The sequence below is a fragment of the Ambystoma mexicanum genome, chromosome 4p (genome assembly GCF_040938575.1).
Source record: "Ambystoma mexicanum isolate Mex_15411 chromosome 4p, UKY_AmexF1_1, whole genome shotgun sequence".
Taxonomy (NCBI): Eukaryota; Metazoa; Chordata; class Amphibia; order Caudata; family Ambystomatidae; genus Ambystoma; species Ambystoma mexicanum.
This window is the reverse complement of record NC_090927.1, coordinates 1,232,104,532-1,232,117,218: the sequence shown is the minus strand read 5'-3', so window position 1 is coordinate 1,232,117,218 and position 12,687 is coordinate 1,232,104,532. Positions and strand designations below refer to the sequence as shown.

The 12,687-nt window shown below is 50.2% G+C and overlaps 1 protein-coding gene across 1 annotated transcript in view; it reads left to right on the top strand.

Moving 5' to 3' along the window:
• The window catches only part of ENTPD6 (ectonucleoside triphosphate diphosphohydrolase 6), a 757,555-nt gene that overhangs the window by 81,885 nt on the left and 662,983 nt on the right, over positions 1-12,687 (top strand). Inside the window, exon 2 of the mRNA XM_069606885.1 lies at positions 1,215-1,291. Within this exon, the coding sequence (XP_069462986.1) occupies positions 1,215-1,291 (77 nt within the window). The remainder of the gene's footprint in view (positions 1-1,214; positions 1,292-12,687) is intronic.

The window sequence follows — 12,687 nt, the reverse complement described above, 5'->3', positions numbered from 1 at the left end:
AATCTAGGACTTCCAATCGAAGATCTGCTCTCATGCAGGCATGCCAGTCGTGGACCAATCACGGCCCACGGTGTTCCCAGTCACTCATGCACACCAGACATCCTGGCACCAGTAGTGTGGATTGGAACCAGGCAGCCCCAACCCGATTCCTGGGCGCACACACACGTGACATGCAGAAGCCCCCAAATGAGGAATACCCGGGTTACTCGACCTGGGTGAAGACAAGGGACAAAGGGGCCATGGGACAGAACCAAAGACTTTGTGGCTCGGCCATTTTCGGGCCTGGCCATAGTCTTCAACCAAATGTGGTTAGCGCAATATGATTCAGTAAAAAGAAGTAAAACACTTCTAAAAAGTAACTGCTGCCACCAGTTTGTCCCAGGCACATTCGTACAATCACTAAAAAATCCTTCTAGGGCCATGAAACAAAAAGGACCCCAGCGCACACCACTGGAAGGTACATTGCGCACTGTTCAAAAGTTACCAAAAAATTGCAACATAGTTTCCCAGTACTGACTGTCTGAAGGACACGTCAGTTTCCCCATAACAAGTGAACAAAAGCCCTGGGGTGTGCAGCTGAAGGCTGTGCTCCACTGGTAAAAGTCAGGATAGGATAGCCACACAAAAGCAAAAAGTTTGGAGGTTCTACAATTGGAGGGAAAATTACACATGAATGAAATATTTCCAAACATAGACAGGCCACAAAGACAAACACCTCACTGGCTCCCAGGGACCACAAGGCATATGATGACCAAGGCCCTACACAGCAGTCTGCTTAAAATAAAGTGTTTCTCACGGCCCACCGCTACCTCTTTACTGCGACATGCAAGATGGTACCATCCAAATGCATGTATAGGCTCAGCGACCTATTCGCATGTCAGCACTGTACCTGTGAGCCTTGACACGAGGGACTTGGATCAAGTGTACAAAATCGCTATTTTCAAACCCCTAAGCTTAATAACTTTAACCGCCTTATGCCCTTGTTTGAGTAAGGAAATGTTACCACTAAATAAAACTGAGAAACAATAAAGCTTTTATTTGCGTAGCTTATTTATTTAAACCTATTTCATGAATATTATCTTTGAGGCCAAGACGTGTTTGATTTTTAAAAATCTTAGTAGATTCAGCAGTTTGACAGTGGCATTCTAGTTGCCTTTCTTTATTAATAGAAAACAGATAGTTGCTTACGTGTTCTTTGTTTCCTTTTCATACAGACACTCCAAAACTGGACTATGAAATATTTAGAGCTCTGAAGCCAGGATTATCTACCTATGCTGATGACCCTGACCAGGTAATTTTGTATTTGGTCCTATACATTCAGTTTTCTTATTTTGGAATAAAACGCAATTTATGCTTTTTGATTTGAATCTTGGCAGTGAATAGTCCTCTACTTACGGTCCAATTTTATGGCGTACTATTAGATAAAATATCGGACATTTTTAAAAAGGAACCGGAAAAAAACTCCAATGTAGAGGATGGTTCAACCGAGAGTGCAAGCTGCCAAAAACAGTACTTTTACTACTTTAAAGACTACTGGTACATCTAAACTAGATGTAATCACAGCCATAGTTGCTAATAGGGCTACTCTGGAAAGACATAAATTAGAATTGGACGAGCTTGCATGGGAGGACTTTGTTTTGAGTTGGTGTCCTCCAATGATTTTAAAACATTTTGGTAGTTCGTGGTGACGGCCCCCTCCTCCCTAAATGTATGCTGAAAGGCATAGAGACGACCATTGGGGAAGGTGTCTGGGTGAACACTTTTCCAGGTTATATAATGGTACAACTGATATGTCAGAAGTTTAAAATGCAGATCAAGTATTGAACTTATCTTTGAGTGAGGTGGCTTTAGCAATCTCAAATCGGGTGCATAACCGTTCACCTGGACCCGATGCAATTCCTGCAGATCTTTTTTAAGACCTGCCAGAGGTGTGGGTTCCTTTGACGGTGAATTTTAACGCAATACTTGACTCTGGTGCGATTTCCCCTATCATGGAAATTGGCCACTATCTTCCCAATTTTCACTAGGGGGAATCGCCTGAGTCCTTTGGCATACAGACCTATTTCATTGCTCAATGCAACTTTTAAAGATTTCTGGGAGGGTCCTGTTGCATCGCCTAGAAGATTGGATTTAAAAAAACTCTATACTCACTGATCTACAGTTTGGGTTTAGACAAGGTCTGGGAAATGTATTTGCTGGTGGCACAATCAGTGTATATTAGAAATGAACCAATATATCTTGTATATATGGACCTGAGCATAGCCTTCAACCAAGTTAATGGGGGCGAGGAGGGGTGCAATGCAGCAGGTGCTCAGGTCCTTGAGTGCAGGCAATACACCTGGATAATCAGGCCTGTGTACTCTATGGAGAGCAGGGACATTGTACTCGTTACTTTGATGTAAAACTACTAGCAAGACACAGATGTTTGCTCACCCCTGCTTTGTTTCTCCAGCATGGGGTCTGGCATGGATTCACATGCTCATGAATATTCCCCGTCGTCAGGCTGGGAATCCTCGGTAAAGAAAAAACCAGTATCAGTTTCGTTTCTGATCTGTCTTTCGTAGTAATAACCAATCACTGGTCTCTGCGTCATACTGACCACAGCCAATGACTGCCCTCTACCTAAGCACCGCCTCTGGCAGCCATCTTCAGATTTTTACCGCACGTTCATGTGTTGGGATCCTCGTGCTATTGCTCTCGAGCGTTAGTGCTATTTTTTCGCGCTTTTTACAAAAACTTCGATTCTTTCGGTCAAAAGAGCCTCAAGCTCCACCGATCCTACATCCGATCAACGGGGACCCGTGTCGGATTCATCTGTGCCCCTCAAGGGTGAAGATTTCGTCGAGCTACACTTCGGAGGACTCCAGAAGCTTCTCAGGCCCTGTCTCGGAGATGGCCCAGGAGAAGGGAAGCTCGACGCCCGGAAAGCTGTTCAGGGTCTGCCCTGGATGCCAGCTGCAGAACGTCTTCAAGGAGGACGAACACTCTTTCTGCCTTTACTGCCTTCATGAGGACAAGACGCACGTGGAGAAGGACTGTGCGTTTTGCGGCAACATGTCGTAACGGACCATGAAGGACCGCCATCAACGTCTCGCCAACTGGCTGGAGGGTAAGAGCCCGTCTGGCGAGAAGAAGAAGAAATCCGAGCGGTCTTCTAAGACCTTTGAGGGCGCCCCGGCGACGGGGGCCCAACATAAGGCCAAGCACCGCGAGTCCGCTGGCACCGGGAGCGCCGAACGGTCGGGCTCTGCGGGCGCCAGGCAGGGCGCACCCTCCCCGGCACCATCAACCACGAGCCAACGCTCTGGGTCGGGTAAGAGGAAGGCCGAGCACCCGGCGAAGCTCCTGGAGAGGCCCCGGTCGAGCTCTAAGGCAGAGGAGGAGCGTGGCAGTGCCCCCTCCCTCAAGGATAAGGCGGTGAGCGCACCTAAGGTGGTGAAGGCCTTGATCCATCCGACCAAGCCCTCTATCGAAACGGTCGCGGCGGCCCTGGCTCAGCCTGTGGTGGCTGCACCAGTGGTGGCGACCTCAGGGCCCAGAATCTCCCTGCCTCCTCGGAGGGAGTCTTCCTTTGTGCCCATCGATAGGACCCCCGTGAAACCCTCCGTGGGGAAGAAGAAGGGGGGGCAGGGCGTCGTCGTAGAGTCGGCCTCAACCTCAGAAGAGGAACTGATCGAGGTCTTAAGCCACGGCCTAGGCGTGGAAGAAGGCCAGCCCGTCGGAATGGACCCCGACGCAGGTGACGACGACGACATCGTCGAGGATACCGACGGGGCCCCTGCTCGCCCGTCGGATTCCCCTCTGCCAGCGCCGCAAGACAACTCGGCGGCCATTTTGTTGGCCATACAGTCCTTATGCTCCGAGATAAGGACGAGGCTACCGTTACCGACGGAGGAACCTCTCCCGTCGGGGGATCCAGAACCGGGACCTTCTGGTGTTCCCCCTACCAAGAAAAGAAGGATCCATCCACCACCTCCTTTTCAACCGTCGCGCCCCTTCCAGCCCTCCTCCCCGTCCACCCGAGGGGATGATACGGGGACTGACACGGCAGCGACGGGTACGGACGACGAGGCATACGACGAGGATTTTCCGTCGTCGCCTCCCACCAGGGCCTCTCCGCCCGACGAGATCGGATCTTTCCACTCCATGATCTCCAGGGCTTCCGAGCTTTTCCAACTCTGCCCTGAGGAGAAGAAAAAGGAAGGCTTCCTTTATCAGCGGCGCGAGGCCAAGAGGAAGACGGTCCTCGCAGTGCCTCTGTTGGACGACATTTGGGATGAGGGCCTTTCCCTCCTCAAGAACCCTTCCACGACGCCAGCTAGAAGAGACCGGTACGAGAAAAAGTACCGGGTCCCGGACACGGCCCCCCTATGCCTCCGGGCGCAGCCTACCCCGGACTCCGTCGTCTCCGCGGCAGCCAGGAAGAAAGCGGGGGGGGGTGCGGCCTCCACATCGACTTCCCCGCCGGACGGCGAGGGAAAGAAATTGGATACTATGGGGCGTAGAGTCATCTCGTCGGCAGCGACGACGATTAAAGCGGCCAACGCCTTGGCTATCGTGGCCCGCTACGACAGGGAGCTCTGGTACAAGATGGCTCCTCTGCTGGATTTTCTGCCGGACGACAAGAGGGCGGAGGCCCTTGAGATCCTGCAGGAAGGTGAGGTGGCCTCGGACCACGCCATCACCGTGGCGACGGACATCGCCGACACTGGATTCCGCCAGCTGGGCAACGGTGTTTGCCTTCGACGTCGTGGATGGCTCAAAGCTACGGACTTCCGGCAGGACGTCCAGACCAGAGTCCTGGACATGCCCTTCGACGGGAACAACCTGTTTGGGAAGACAGTGGACGATTCCCTTCAGGCCATCAAGGCGGATACTGAGACGGCCCGGGCCCTTGGAGTCCTGCAACGACGGACGCCCTTTCGGAGCGGCGGAGGCAAGGGCGCCTCCAAAGGTTCCGGCGGCGGTTTCGCTTCCTACCGTCAAGCGGCCCGCTCGTCGTCGCAAGAGGCCTACAGAGGACGAGGCAAGTCTAGCGGACCCCGCCGTCGTCGCCAAGGAGGTCAAGGCGGCAAGGCCGCGTCCAAGCAGGATTGAACCGGCCTTGGGGTTGGGCCCCCACCGAAGCACCCCGGTGGGAGGCCGGCTGGCGGGCTTCGTCAGCGTGTGGGAGTCCATCTCCACCGACCGTTGGGTGCTGGACGCCCTGGCCCGGGGCCACGCGCTCGAGTTTCAAAGAAGGTGCCCGCGCGTCCCCCCCGTGGCCAGGAAAGAACTTCACGTCCCTCAACTTCTCCTGGAGGTAAAGGCGATGCTCAGAAAGGGCGCCATCGAACTCGTCCCAAAGAGGCTTCGGGGCTCCGGAGTCTACTCGAGATACTTCCTCGTGAAGAAGAAGACGGGAGGATGGCGCCCCATCCTGGACCTGCGACGTCTGAACAAGTTCATCAAGGCGCAGAAGTTCCGGATGGTCACCCTCCAGCACGTCCTGGGTCAGCTGGAGGAAGGAGACTTCCTATCGTCATTGGATTTGGAGGATGCCTACTTCCACATTCCCATCCTAAAGGGGCACCGCAAATTCCTCAGATTCGTGGTCCAAGGGCGTCATTACCAGTTCAAAGCCCTTCCCTTCGGACTACGGTCGGCACCCAGGGTATTCACCAAGTGCCTTGCACCGGTGGCGGCGCAGCTGCGCCGCGAGGGGATCCACGTCTACCCCTACCTGGACGACTGGCTCATCCGCGCCAAGACGAGGGAGCTCGCCGTGGTCCACACGGCAAGGACCGTCCAACTCCTCACGGACCTGGGATTCTCCGTGAACTACGCCAAATCCCACCTGGTGCCCGCGCAAGTCGCACTGTTTCTGGGAGCGAGGCTCGACACAGTGTCCCTTCTGGCCTCCCCGTCGGAGGAGAGGACCAGGACCATCTTGGGCAAGGTGCAACGGATGTTGGTGGCCGACGCGGCCAAAGTGAGGTCCATCAAGTCCCTCCTCGGGATGATGTCTTCCTGCATCTACCTCATTCCCATGTGCAGGCTCCGGATGCGCCCGTTGCAAGAATTCCTGGATGCGCGCTGGATCCAGACGACGGGCAGCTTCGAGGAAAGGATCAAGCTCGACGAGAGTTTCCGACGAGCGATACGGTGGTGGGGCACCCGCGCGCATCTGACGGCGGGCATGGACTTCCAGACCCCAGCCCACCAGGAGACTGTGACCACGGATGCCTCCCTGGAAGGGTGGGGAGCGCACACCGAAAATCTGCACGCAAGGGGACTCTGGCTCCCGACGGAGAAGTCCCTACATATCAACGTCCTGGAGCTCCGTGCAGTGTTTTGGGCCCTCAGGTCCTTCCTTCCGTCCCTCAAGGGCAAGGTGGTGAGGATCTTCACCGACAACACCACCACCATGTTTTACATCAGGAAACAGGGCGGAACCAGGTCCCCAGCGCTGTCCAAGGAGGCGCAGGACCTGTGGCATTGGGCCGTCGCCCAAGGGATTTTTCTGGTGCCGTTTCATCTGGCAGGGATAAAAAACACCATCGCCGACTCACTCAGCAGGGAGCTGCGCTCGTGCCACGAGTGGGAACTACGGCAGGATCTGGTGGATCGCCTCTTCCGACGGTGGGGCACACCCCAGATCGACCTGTTCGCGACGGCGACGAACGTCAAGTGCCGGAGGTTCGCCAGCAGGTTTCCCCAGACGAGGAGCATGGGCGATGCTTTCTCGTTCCCCTGGGAGGGCCTGTTCCTCTACGCGTTCCCTCCCTTGCCTCTGCTAATCCGGCTCGTCAACCAGCTCAAGAGGTCACGGTGCAGGATGATCCTCGTCGCACCTGCGTGGCCGAGGCAGATATGGTTCCCGGACCTTCTGGACTTGTCAGCGTCCCCGCCGATCAAGCTGCCGGCGGACGCGGATCTACTCTCCAGGGAAGGAGGCGCCATCCTCCACCTCGACCCGAAGTCGCTGAACTTGCAGGCCTGGCTCCTGCAGCACTAGAGTTTGGAGGATACGACATACCGGCCGATTGCAGAGAGGTTCTTGCAAAGGCCAGGGCGTCCTCGACTCTTAAATGCTATGGACACAAATGGAAGAGGTTCTCTGTCTGGTGCCACGCACAGAAGATTAACCCTCTACGGATTACGGCTCCCCAAGTACTGCCGTACCTGCTGACGCTGGCCAAAGCTGGTCTGGCACATGCGTCCATCAAGATTCATCTTGCTGCGATCTCCCGATACACCAGAACCACGGGCCGGACGTCCTTGTGGTCTCATCGTCTGGTGAAAGAGTTCATGAAGGGACTGTTCAGATCGTTCCCGCCGGTGAAGGCTCCGGCCCCGGCGTGGGAGCTCAACGTGGTGCTGACCAAGCTCATGGGACCTCCGTTCGAGCCTCTGCACTCGGCCCCGTTGAAGTTTCTATCGTGGAAAACAGCTTTTCTTGTGGCCATCACCTCCGCACGACGAGTGGGAGAGATCCAGGCCCTTTCCTGCAAGGCCCCGTACTTGACTTTCCACGACACGAGGGTAGTGCTCAGGACGCACCCCTCCTTCATGCCCAAGGTACCGTCGGACTTCCATCTCAACGAACCCTTGGTGTTACCTGTGTTCTTCCCGTCGCCTTCGTCGCCGGCTGAGAGGACTTTGCACTCGCTGGATGTAGCTAGAGCGCTGAAGTTCTACGTGGACCGCACGAAGGGTTTTCGGAAGACGTCACAACTCTTTGTGAACTTTGGACCTGTCAATCAGGGGAAGGCTCTCTCGAAGGCTTCCATCTCCAGATGGCTCTCCGGCTGTATCATGTGCTGTCACCGGTTGGCAAACCGACCGCTGCCTGGCCGTCCGAGAGCCCATTCCACCAGAGCGATCGCAGCTACCACGGCGTTCCTATCTGGTGTGCCCCTGCTGGACATATGCAGGGCTGCTACGTGGAGGTCGACGCACACCTTCACGAAATTCTACTGCGTCGACCGGGATTCCAGGGAGGAGTCCAGGGTCGGCCAAGCAGTGCTGCGCAACCTGTTCGCCTGAGGTGAGCCTGGTGAGGAGGTAAGATGCTTAATGTTGAGTTGATGTGATGCTTAATGTTGAGCCTTTGCCACCTCCCGTGGTTGTGCATGTGTGTACTGCTATGTATTCTTTATTCATGAGCATGTGAATCCATGCCAGACCCCATGCTGGAGAAGGAACAAGTTACTTACCTGTAACTGTTGTTCTCCAGCATGGGTCTGGCATGGATTCACATGCGAACCCTCCCGCCTACCCCTCTGCGGCTCTTCACTTGGTCATACTGCCACTTCACGTGCTTCCAAATCTGAAGATGGCTGCCAGAGGCGGTGCTTAGGTAGAGGGCAGTCATTGGCTGTGGTCAGTATGACGCAGAGACCAGTGATTGGTTATTACTACGAAAGACAGATCAGAAACGAAACTGATACTGGTTTTTTCTTTACCGAGGATTCCCAGCCTGACGACGGGGAATATTCATGAGCATGTGAATCCATGCCAGACCCATGCTGGAGAACAACAGTTACAGGTAAGTAACTTGTTCCTTACCCTCTATATTAATGGTCTGTATAAGTCTTTGTCCAACACCGATGTGGACTATCCTAGATTGGGAAATGGGCATTCCCCATTTTGGCCACGCAGATGGCAAAGTTCTCATTCCGCACGCCGAGAGCACGCCAAAAAGAAATTGATGCTTATACTCAGTTTATGAATGACCTGGATTTGAAAATAAACGTTGCTAAATTTGCTGGCATGGCCTGCGGTAGGGTCAATCAAATCATAAAAATGCAACGGCTGATAAGTGATGGAGCAGTGATACCAAGGGTCTATGATTTTGATCACCTGGGTATGTTTTTTTTTTTTTCTCAAACCCTAAAAGATAAAACGCACAGTACGGATGAAGCAATCTTTAGGGGGGGAATCACCCATTCTATGTCCTATTGTAAAGGTCAGTCACTTGACATGATTATTGAGGTTTATGGTACTCGGTTGAAGGCTGCAATTAACTACGGCTTTGTTTGGGGATACTTAAACATGGCAGATCTACAAGTACTTGAAAATTATTTCTGCACAAAGCTCCTGTCTCCCGAGATCTGCACCTAATTTTGCAGTGCATACGGAACTGGGCATTCGTTTCCTCGAGGACGAATGGTGCATGGTTCCAGTATTCCATTGGCTGCATATCTGTGTAATTCAAAGGCAGCCCATACCCAGTTTATAATCGGGGCTTTTAAATTGAGATGGACTGATGAAAATCCAGTGGCTGCACTATATTAATTCCAATTTTATTGGATAATGCCTCCCAAAACTTTTTTTAAAAGTAGTTTTATCTCATTTGTTAAGGGTCAACAGGAATCTAAGGTATTCTTAACACCTGCCGTTAGGCAACTTGCAATCATTAGTACTCTTGACTCGCTACAGCTATACTTTTCTTTGAGTCATAAGAAAAATTATAGATGGCCGATCACAAGAGCTGGTTTTAATAATATCTTGCTTAAAGCAAACACTGCAAAATAGCAAAGTTACGCAGGGCATACTAGTTGTCCGTGTGTAACGAACATCTAGAAGATGTAATGCATTTTGTTTTGCCTTGCATATTCAGATATTGGGAAACACAATACTCCTTGTCTTAAGACAACAGCAGTTTGATCAATGTCCTCTTGCTTTATGCTATCTTCTTTGGGCTACCTTGACATGTGTTGCATGGGCTTTTGTGTCATATCTGAGAAAAGCGATTAATGTCAGAAAGAACATGTGGATAATTCTCTTTATGTATTATGAGAAATCTGATGGACTCTGACCTCAAAAGAATGTCGGCACCATATTTTAGGCACTGTGGGCCTGATCACAAGTTGGGCGGTAGTCCTTAAATGCAGCAGTAACGGTGTTACGGCAGCATTTAAGGGTCCGCCCAATCTTGAATCTGCCGTGTTTACCCTCCGCTCAGAGCTGGGGGTAAACATGCTGGAAAAATGCCAATTTTTTACGCAATTACATCTGGCAGTATGAAGGCACATAAAGTTATACAAGGAAACTGTGTTGCCCAGAGTTTTAGAAGCGCTGTACTTGTTCAGGAGCCACTATGGAGAGGTAGTTCTGGGCGACAGGCGCATCCTGGTATATGCTTCCTCCCCGCTGGGATACTTGTATAAACTTCCCTGGATGAAGGACAACAGTCGCTCAAGGCCACAATTCCGCACAAGCGACCCTCACCCAAATAAGTCACCAACGAAAGACAAGGCAACACATTTTGTCACTTATAATAGGTATGCCTGCCTAGGATCTCTGGAGGAGGTGGATTTACTGGAACCTCCTTCTGCTCCATTTCCTAAAACAGCATAGGCACTTAGTGAGATTGGGTCCTCTTTAAGTTAACAGAACCCAGTACCCTAACTATTGGTAAGAATACAGTTCCCACTCCAGACATGGGTAGGCGAGAAAAGATTGGTACATTGCAGGTGTTGGTGTGAAACATTGCGGGCCTGAAGGGGAAGATTCATGTCCCCAATTGGTGAATCTCCTCAACAATCGCCAGATCTTAATGTTTCAAGAAACCTGGGCAATTGATTATATCCACTTACAACGGTATACACTCCATTTATCACCAGCTCTATAGTTAGCACTAAAGGCAGGCCATCCTGTGGACTAGCTATTTATAGCTTGGTCATGCTAGCCATAACTGTTATGCACCTTAAGCGACCGGACAATGAAGAGGAAATTGCTTTTTGCCTACCCAAATCCAACCTGGTGGACCCCTCTACCACTGATAAGCCATGATTGTGTGGGAGATCCAGCTTGAAACGGCTTTAGGGTAATACATGGGGGAACTAACTCACCCTTTTTTGGAGACTACACTTTTAATAATGATAAATACAGAAGTATAATTATGTGTTGATACCGGTCTCCTGGTATGCCAACATTTGTAATTTTGAGGTACTTGAGAGGAGCAAAAGGGACCATAATCCACTCCTGCTGGTGTGAATCTGGAATGGAGGGGATACACAGTCCGTTATTTCTACTGTTTTCTTTTCAGACCTTATCAAAAAAGGCTCTAGAACGTCCGCTCAGGAAGCATGTCTTCAGATGAAGGTCAACACCACCTCTAAAAAGGAGAAATGGATCTGTCCAAACCTGTACTCTAAACTAGAGGAGGTAGTTGCTGCATTTTCCCAAATAATTAGCATCTGCATAAATATTTTCAGACCCAAACCCACTCTTGACAGCAGGAGAAAGAGGTCCTAGCCTTCTGAAACGTGTAAGGATAAAATTAAAGCTCGAATACCAGCTTAAAAAAATTGGCATCCAGACACAGAACTTATTAAAGATAGACTAATTTCCCAAACGAAGAGCAGAGATTGCAAACGAAAAGGGAGTTGTCTTGTTCAAAGCAGCAGGAAAAAAAGAATAGTAGAGGCTTCTGGAAAACCGTTTCAAGGGACTCTACTGAACTGGATTACCCTGAGACCCATATTATTGAACTGGGATGGATTGATCATTTTCAGGCTCTCTATTTGTGTGGAGCTATTGACAAACCTATATTTCAGGGAAAGTATAGGGGAGCTGTGGAATCTCTTGACCGAATGTCTATGGTGGCCTATGTGATATATAGGCAAAGGGCAAATAAATCGCCTTGGATCGATGGCGTTACCAATTACATTTTTCTTAGTTAACCAGACCTATGGGTACCAGCAGTGCTCCAGATACGATTTTGAGGTGGGAGTATTTTACTCCCCATTTTTAAACTTTGAGAGTAAATGTGATTTCAAGAGAGTACAAATGACTTTTCCCCTTTGCAAGAGAGTAAAATGTATGTGACATCCAGCCGAAGTGTGCAAAAACTGTATGGAAATCATTACCATGTGGCAGCTTTCTGTAATTGTGACAGAATACACCTTTCATTATTTCTCTAAGGTCTGGCCATTTGATCTCTCTCCTGTATATATTTAAATGTTGAAATCACAAATACCTAGCCAATTACATAGTAAAGCAACCATGAATTGCATTGTGTGTTGTGAGTTTCGATAGCAGAATTTGTCTTTTGATGTTTAATGAAAGTCATCATTTCCTGGAGCTATTATTACCTAATGGTATGCCAATGTTATGATACAACAGTGCAGAGAGGCAAGGATTCCATGCAAATTTGTATATCTAATCTAATGGTCAAATGGTTATTTATATAGCGCTTTTAGCAAAGTGCCGTACATAGCATATTTATCACAATTCTGACCAAACAAAAGTCGGTACTCCTTTAAAGACCTGAAAAGGATGAAAGGCTGTGTTGGCCTTGCCGGGATTCGAAACTGCAACCTACTGATCACGCACAGATTGCAGCAACGAGTGCTCAAACGGCTGAGCTATCTTATTGGTCAACATCCTTCAGAGGTTGGTTAACTGAATATCGACTGAGGTATAATAATCACAGTACCTAGATGTTGGATGAACCATTCATGAAGTGCTATATAAAGTTAAATACCTATCTGGATTATCACAGGGACAGGTTTTGCTGAGTTTCTATTTCAATTACCAATGTAACTTTCATTTGTTTGTTTTTGAACAGTGCTTGCACTTCCTGGAGAGTCAGGTTTTGGATGTTTTAATTGAAGATGTGAGTGGGTATAACACCTGTTATTTGTTGTATTGACAATCACTCACCCTTCTACTGCCACTGACCATTTATAGTAATGT